The sequence below is a fragment of the Portunus trituberculatus genome, chromosome 22 (assembly GCF_017591435.1).
Source record: "Portunus trituberculatus isolate SZX2019 chromosome 22, ASM1759143v1, whole genome shotgun sequence".
NCBI lineage: Eukaryota > Metazoa > Arthropoda > Malacostraca > Decapoda > Portunidae > Portunus > Portunus trituberculatus.
The window spans coordinates 3,591,411-3,598,910 of record NC_059276.1 but is presented as its reverse complement, the minus strand read 5'-3'; the positions used below and the strand labels follow the sequence as shown (position 1 = coordinate 3,598,910).

Here is a 7,500-nt window from a genome sequence, read left to right as displayed (position 1 = left end):
CTACCATTTTCCCCTTTGTATTCATTTTCTTTGTGTTCTGATGCATACATTCATTCCATCTTTCCTTTCTGATACAAATCTCATTCCTTTTCTTTCTTCTTTCTTTTTTCTTAACATTCATTCTCATTATCGTCTGATCTATCTCTTCCTTTATCTTTTCCTTCCTTATTTTTCATTTTTTCTCTCTTAGTATATTTATTTTTTTCTTCCATTGCCTCCTTCATTCATTTCTTCTTCCTTCTCGTAACTCGACGCTTCTTTCCCTCCCTTTAATTCCTTCATGATCTTCTAATTCAATCTTCCTTCCTTTCCCTTCCTTTATGATCTTCGTCTTGTAATTGAATTCTCCCTCCCTTTCTTCCTTTTCTTTCCTTCATGATCTCTCTCTCTCTCTCTCTCTCTCTCTCTCTCTCTCTCTCTCTCTCTCTCTCTCTCTCTCTCTCTCTCTCTCTCTCAATGTTTCTTTCCTTTGTTCCTTTCAGTCTTTTCTTCACGTCATCTACCTTCCTTCCTATTCTCTTCCTTCCTTATTTGATTATCCTGTTCTTCACTTCACATCTTTATTCTTTCCCTTTCTTACCTTCAGTTCCCTTTTCTTCTTACTCATGTTATCCTCGTTCTTCCATTCCTTACTTGCCTATATTCTTTCATCCTTTCCATCCTTCCTTCCTCCTTTGTCCTTTCCAAACCATGCTAACTATCGTACCTTAAAATCCTCCAGTCCTTCCTTCTTCTTCTAACGCTTTTTGTACCTAAATCTTTCCATCCTCTCCCTTCTGCCTCCTTCTCATTCCTTTCCAGCGCATCACAACCTTTAAAACACACTCCATTCTATCATACCTTAAAAACCACCATTCTTTCCTTCCTTCTCATTCTAACGCCTCCTTGTAGTACTTAAACCCTTCCTTCCTCTCCCTTCTGCCTTGTCTCTCCCTCCCATTCCTTTCCAGCGCATCACAACCTTAAAAACATACTCCATTCTTACCTCTCTTGATTTCCTCTCTCGTTCCTCCTCTGCTATCCTCCTCCCATCGCTTCCAGCATCCACGCTAATGCCTGACTTATGCCTCGTGCCGGCCCGCTGGAACGAGCCGGAATGCCTAATACGCCTACTTATGACAGGCCACAGCGGTTCTCAGAAGCGGTAACAGCATCTTTGGCGAGGTAATCCCCTTGTTTTGACTCCCAGAACGAATGGGAGCCGGTAAGGAGTAAAAAAGCAAGACTGATGGGGCGGAGTAAGAGTAAGACGAGGGGGAGAGGGTGGAAAGGTGAGAGGGAAGCGAAGAAGGCACGGAATAACAAAGAGGGTAAGAGGGATAGATGGAAATGTGAAGTGGCGTGGAAGAAAGGGGAACGTCTGAAGCTGGAGAATGATTCGATGTGAAGAAGAATGGAGAATAGTGGTGAAGGAAGAAGAAGAAGAGGAAATACAAAGAAACACAAAGGAAGTCCAAACAACAACACATCCTAAAGTCCTTACAAGGCTGTTTGGTTAACTATTTTGCTCTTGATATTAGTGAGAGAGACAGGATAGGACATGAGAAGACTCCTCCCCACCCTCCACCATCTCTCAACCCGAAGCTGGTAGGAAAAAAAGGGAAATGGTACCATAATGTATATGATAAACAAAGTAACATGGAATTTGAGAGGAACGTAAGAAAAAACAAAAGGATAAGGATGATAACAAGGAGAAAGAGGACGAGAAGAACAGTAGGAGTATAGACAAGTAAAAGTACAATGAAAACGTAAGGGAAAGAAGGGAGAGGATAACAAAAAAGAGAATGAAATAAAGATAAATAAGGATACAAGGAATATATGAGGAAAAGATAAAGAAGAGTATAATGCAAAAGACAAAGAGGAAAATGAGGATAACTAACATAAAGAGGAAAAAGAACAGGAAAAGAAAGAAAATAAATAACAACTGAAAAAAAGGGAAGAGGAAAAGGAAAACGACAAAATAAAACAAAGAAAATTGCTAAAGAAGAGGAGAATAAATATGTGGAAAGAAACATAAATCAAAAGAAAGGTAAGGAAGATTTAGAGGACAAGAAATCACAAAAACACATGAAAAATGCATGAGACTAGAGAGAGAGAAAAAGAAAAGACAAAGAAGAAAAACGAATATAAAGAGAAAGAGAGCAAAAAGAGGAGCACAAGAGGGAAGAAAGAAAAATGTGGAGGGACAATGAATAAATATGTATAGAAAACAATACAGGTAAAGAAAGAGAAAAGAGGAGAGGAGAGAAGAGAAAGAAGAAAAAAATAAGAAAGAGAACAGAAAGAGGAGCACAAGAGGGAGGTAAAGAGAATCTGGAGGGATAAAGAATAAAGATGTATAGAAAAAAATAGAGTAAAGGAACAGAGGAGAGGAGAGGAAAGGAAGAAGAGCAAGAAGAATAATGAATATGAAATGAAAGAGAGCACAAAGAGGAGCACAAGAGGAAGGTAAAGAGAATCTGAATAAAGATATATATAAAACAACGCAGGTAAGGAGAGAGAAAAGAGAGGAGGAAAGGAAAGAAAAAAAGATAAACGAATAGAAAGGAATAAAGGACAAAGAGGAGCACAAAAAAGAGATAAGGAGACTCTGGAAAGACAATGAATAAAGAACTATAAAGAAATACAGGTAAAGGAAGAAAGAAGAGAGGAAAAGAAGAAGAGAAATACGGAAAACGAATACAAAGAGAAAGAGAACACAAAGAGGAGAAGAAGAGGAGATAAGGAGAATCTGGAGGGATAAAAATAAAGATGTATAGAAAAAAATGCAAGTAAAAAGAACGGAGGAGAAAAGAGGAAAAGGAGAAGAGGAAGAAGGAAAAATATCAATAGAAAGCGAGAACAAAGAGGAACATAAGAAAGAAGAAAGGAGAATATGGAAGGACACGGAATAAAGAAGTATAAAAAACGATAGAGATAAGAGAAGAGAGGAAAGGAGAGGATAGGAGAGGCCTGCCAAGAAGCCATATGGAAGCGTCTTACCGCCACTTACGAAGGCTTAAATCCCATTCAAATATCAGCTTATAAGGGAAACACAGGTCCTCGTACCTTCCCAGACATGTCCAGGTGCGCCTCACACCTGCCGTTACCTATAATTGAGGACCCTACTTACCTCAGGCGCCGAAGGAAAAAAACTAAGCAATCCAGGTACTTTTTTTCCATCTTTCCCTATTTAATTATTAGTAACGCACCTTTACCTGTCCAAGAGCTGGTAAACAAAGGGGGAAAAAATGAAAAGGCGTAAACAAGTAGACAGGTAAACAGGTGATGCAGGTAAATTTAATGTGGTTGGTGGTACATGTGTGGTTCATCTTCCTGCTTCCTAAGATTTCGTTCAGGCGTTCCCAGGTGCGCTCAGGGAAAAGTAAGGGTTAGTTATCTCTTCCTTACCTGCGGCGAGCATCTACCTGTGCTAATCAACAGGTATGAGTATCTTGGGAGGAACGTGTGATACCGGAGACGGAATAAGGTATGAGTTAGAAGGTTGGGATTATAAGTAGGTAAATGGGTGGGTCTCTCTCTCTCTCTCTCTCTCTCTCTCTCTCTCTCTCTCTCTCATTCTAGGCCTGAGGGAAAATTTATAAAGAAGTGATGGTTGTTTGCTGAACCTTGGCGTTGTTTGCCGTACACTCAGATCATGTTGACACCTCACACACACACACACACACACACACACACACACACACACACACACACACACACACACACACACACACACGTAACTGGCGTGTGTTAAGAGCTTTACGTCAGAATTATTCCTTTGATTCACCTTCTTTTCACTTTGATAATAATCTCATTTTCTTCCTCTGTGTCAAATTACTGAGCGAGATGTGAGGTGAAATTATCTTTGTTACTCTACGTTATAGGATTAAAGTATTAAGAAGAGGTCAGAGAGAGAGAGAGAGAGAGAGAGAGAGAGAGAGAGAGAGAGAGAGAGAGAGAGAGAGAGAGAGAGTGCACGTGCGACAGAGGGGAAAAAAGTTTAAAATGTGGGATCTGAATAATTTCCTCACTTGTAAGTTTGAAATATTTCTGGTACAGCTGTGTGTGTGTGTGTGTGTGTGTGTGTGTGTGTGTGTGTGTGTGTGTGTGTGTGTGTGTGTGTGTGTGTGTGTGTGTGTGTGTGTGTGTGTGTGTGTGTGTGTGTGTGTGTGTGTGTGTGTGTGTGTGTGAGCACCTGTGCCTCTCACCTGGCAGGTCAATACATCATGTGTTTCCATTAATGTGTGTCCCTGTGGCAGGCACTACACGCCCTTCACGGCCTTCACGCCCTGGCCAGCCCCTCATCCCACTCACCCCAGCGGCGCCATGAAGCCCTACATGAGCCACGCTGCCGCTGCCTGGCGTGTGTTTCAGCGTGGGTGTCTGTGTGTGTCTGTGGGTGTGTCAGGGTGTGTCTTTAGGGGCGAGAGCAGAGCGAGCGTGCGGTCCCTGCCGAGGCCCCGAGCGGAGTGGCGAGCCTCGGTGGGAGTGCGTGCGGCAGGAGGCCCCGAGCGGGGACGGAGTGCGCGAGTGAGGAGCCCTGGCGGTGTGGTGGCACTGGCGGTGGTGGTGCGGCGCGCGTGTGTGGTGAAGGAAGGTGGACGTCAGTATGCCGCTGGCCAGTGAGGGGAGCGGGCTGCTGTCGTACGCCCCCGACACGCCATGGGGGCCGCGCCACTCTACTGGAGGGGGGCAGCGCTCGGAGGGACTCTCGGCCCGCTGCCTCTAGGGGCACCTCCCGCGGCCGCTGAGTGGACACAATACACTGTTTGCGACAGAACCGGTGGGGGGCGGTGGCCTCGTGGTGCGGGTGGTGGTAGTGGTGGTCATGGTGGTGGTGGTGGTGGTAGGGGGGGGTGTGGGCGTGCATGGGCGTGGGTGGTGGTGGCGGTAGCATGGGCGGCTGTGCTGGCGCCCACATGCCACGCCAACCCGGACGCCAAGAGACTCTACGACGACCTGCTCAGCTCCTACAACCGCCTCATCCGCCCCGTGGGGAACAACTCCGACAGACTCACCGTCAAGCTGGGACTCAAACTCTCCCAACTCATCGACGTGGTGAGTACACCTTCCATTCAACTCACCAAGCCTTCCCGGGGCAGCGCCTCACTATCCCCCGCCCCTCACTTACCCTCGCCTCAGTCATAAGTCCGTCCCTCGCGTCGCGCCCCGCGGCAGGCCTGGGCACGAGACAGGGCCGAGGCACATTCCGGGCAACTTTAGGTGGAGGGGGTGGGCGGAGTCGGTGGGTCGTCGCCTCACAGTTATCGACACGCCTCCTGCCACAGGCCAGCCCGCTTGGGCCGCCGCCGCCGCTGCGGATATCCCCACACGCTGACCGGCTGCACCACTTTGATCTCCGCCGCCAGGCCCTGCAGCCACTTCCGGCAGCCGTGTCGCCGCGCCTCTGTGTCCTGTTCAACTTCTCACTCACCTCCGTCAAAGGAATAAGGGCGGACTTTAAAACTTTTTACCGCAAACTACCAGCACAGACGCAGCAGGAGGCGCAGCAGGAGGCCCTCGGCAGCGTGATCAATGCTGACCCACACAACATCACGCTCCGGATATGTGCAGATTAGCGGCGATCCGACCACCGGGGCAGCGTGGGGCGGAGGCGAGGCTGGACAGGACTGCATGGGGCTGGGTGGGGCGGGGTACGCAGAGGGGCGGGGCATTGGGGGAGGAGAAGGGGGAGAGGGAGAAGTGCTACTGCCAAATGTCCATCATGGTGGCAGCGTGAGTGTTGTTTGTAATGTTACTGCCACGACACGTAAGCTGCACATTCTTTACTCTCCCTCACACACACACACACACACACACACACACACACACACACACACACACACACACACTTAAAGCTGAACGTGTTGTCTTTTTTTCACCAAATATAATTAGAAACAAAGGGCACTGGGTGGGTTTTTAAATATCCAGGACACTCTTATGAATACTTTACGACTTCCTACGATAAGCAAAGAATCTCACAGACATTCACGCCTAAATGAGAGAGTTGAGATGTAAATTATGAATGAAATTGTGATGCTAGAGAGAGAGAGAGAGAGAGAGAGAGAAACACAAAAAAACTAAGCCAAAATTCAGTAAGATAAAAAACGAAACACAAAACCAAATCCGTGTGTTGACCAGAGGAAGGGAACAACACAAACAGTAACACAACAGACTCGAGAAAAAAAACAAAAACAACAACAACAACAACAACAAGAGCAGCAGTAGTAAGTCATGTAAATGCAAATCCTGACTTAAGACAACACTGGCAGGCTTCCTCAACACAATGCAACACAAACAAAACACGGGCCAGGGCGCGACCCACACAACACTGCACAATCACAGCAGCGGAAGTATGTTAAGTGTTGCCCTAATACACGCAACCATAATGGAACTCAAATTATCGCAACACAATTAAAAAGAACTGAGTGAATAGAGAAAATATAAAACTACAACACATTGAATTAAAAAGAATGTTAGGTATTGAAGTGCACACAACACAAAATCAACACAAACTGCAACACAAATAAATGAATAAAATGTCCAAGAGTGAAAAGCAAAAATAAAATAACTAGACATTTAAAAAGGTGAGAGGAGTATTTCATAATGACGCAACACAAATTAAACAGAAAAATATAAAAACACACATAATAAGGAAAAAATGCTGCATAATCAAAGATACGTAGCAAAATAATCAACACAACGAGTAATAAAAACATTCGAAAAACAAAACACACACACGAACACACACAAAAGGATCTAGGTAATGAAGACAGGTCAACACAAGACAGCAACACTTGGTAACACTCAGATATCACAACTTAAACGGCACACAAGACTGGGAACACTGCACACGTAACACAAACAACACTCGCAAGGAAAATAGAAGCAAAATGAGGCCAAATAGAACCAGAAACACAAAAAAAATAGATATTAATGTCTTACTCGTAGTGAAAAGCAAAGGAAAGGAGTTTTTTCTCACTATAAACACAAAGGAAGAGTCATTTATACTTCCCAGTAGCTTTATTTCTCATGAAGTTTGAAGTTAAGTGAAGCTGTGGTGGTGGTGGTGGTGGTGGTTGTGATGAGGATGGTGAAAGAAATTAGATGAGAGAACGTTATAATCACTCACTCTCTCTCTCTCTCTCTCTCTCTCTCTCTCTCTCTCTCTCTCTCTCTCTCTCTCTCTCACAAATTAATAAAAAATGAATAAACAAAACAGAAAGCAGAAAAAAATCCAATATCTTTAAAAATTACTGAAAAAATATAAAGGACGAATTATGAAAGACTGTCTATCAATATTGGCGAGTTTGTGTCTCGATTTGCAAGCTTAAACTGATCGCCAGGTGACCATATGCTGCAGTGTAATTACCAGGTGTGTGTGTGTGTGTGTGTGTGTGTGTGTGTGTGTGTGTGTGTGTGTGTGTGTGTGTGAAAGTAATGAATATGCAGCTGTACCAAACATTAAATAAACACCAGAAAATCCAGGGAAAAATATCACAAATCAAAACAAAATAT

The 7,500-nt window shown here is 44.6% G+C and overlaps 1 protein-coding gene across 1 annotated transcript in view; it reads left to right on the top strand.

The window, feature by feature from the left end:
• The first annotated feature begins 4,364 nt into the window (after positions 1–4,364).
• LOC123507453 (acetylcholine receptor subunit alpha-like 1) overlaps positions 4,365–7,500 on the top strand; it is a 151,759-nt gene continuing 148,623 nt past the window's right edge. The window contains exon 1 of the mRNA XM_045260333.1: positions 4,365–5,040. Within this exon, the coding sequence (XP_045116268.1) occupies positions 4,645–5,040 (396 nt within the window). The 5' untranslated portion in view covers positions 4,365–4,644. The remainder of the gene's footprint in view (positions 5,041–7,500) is intronic.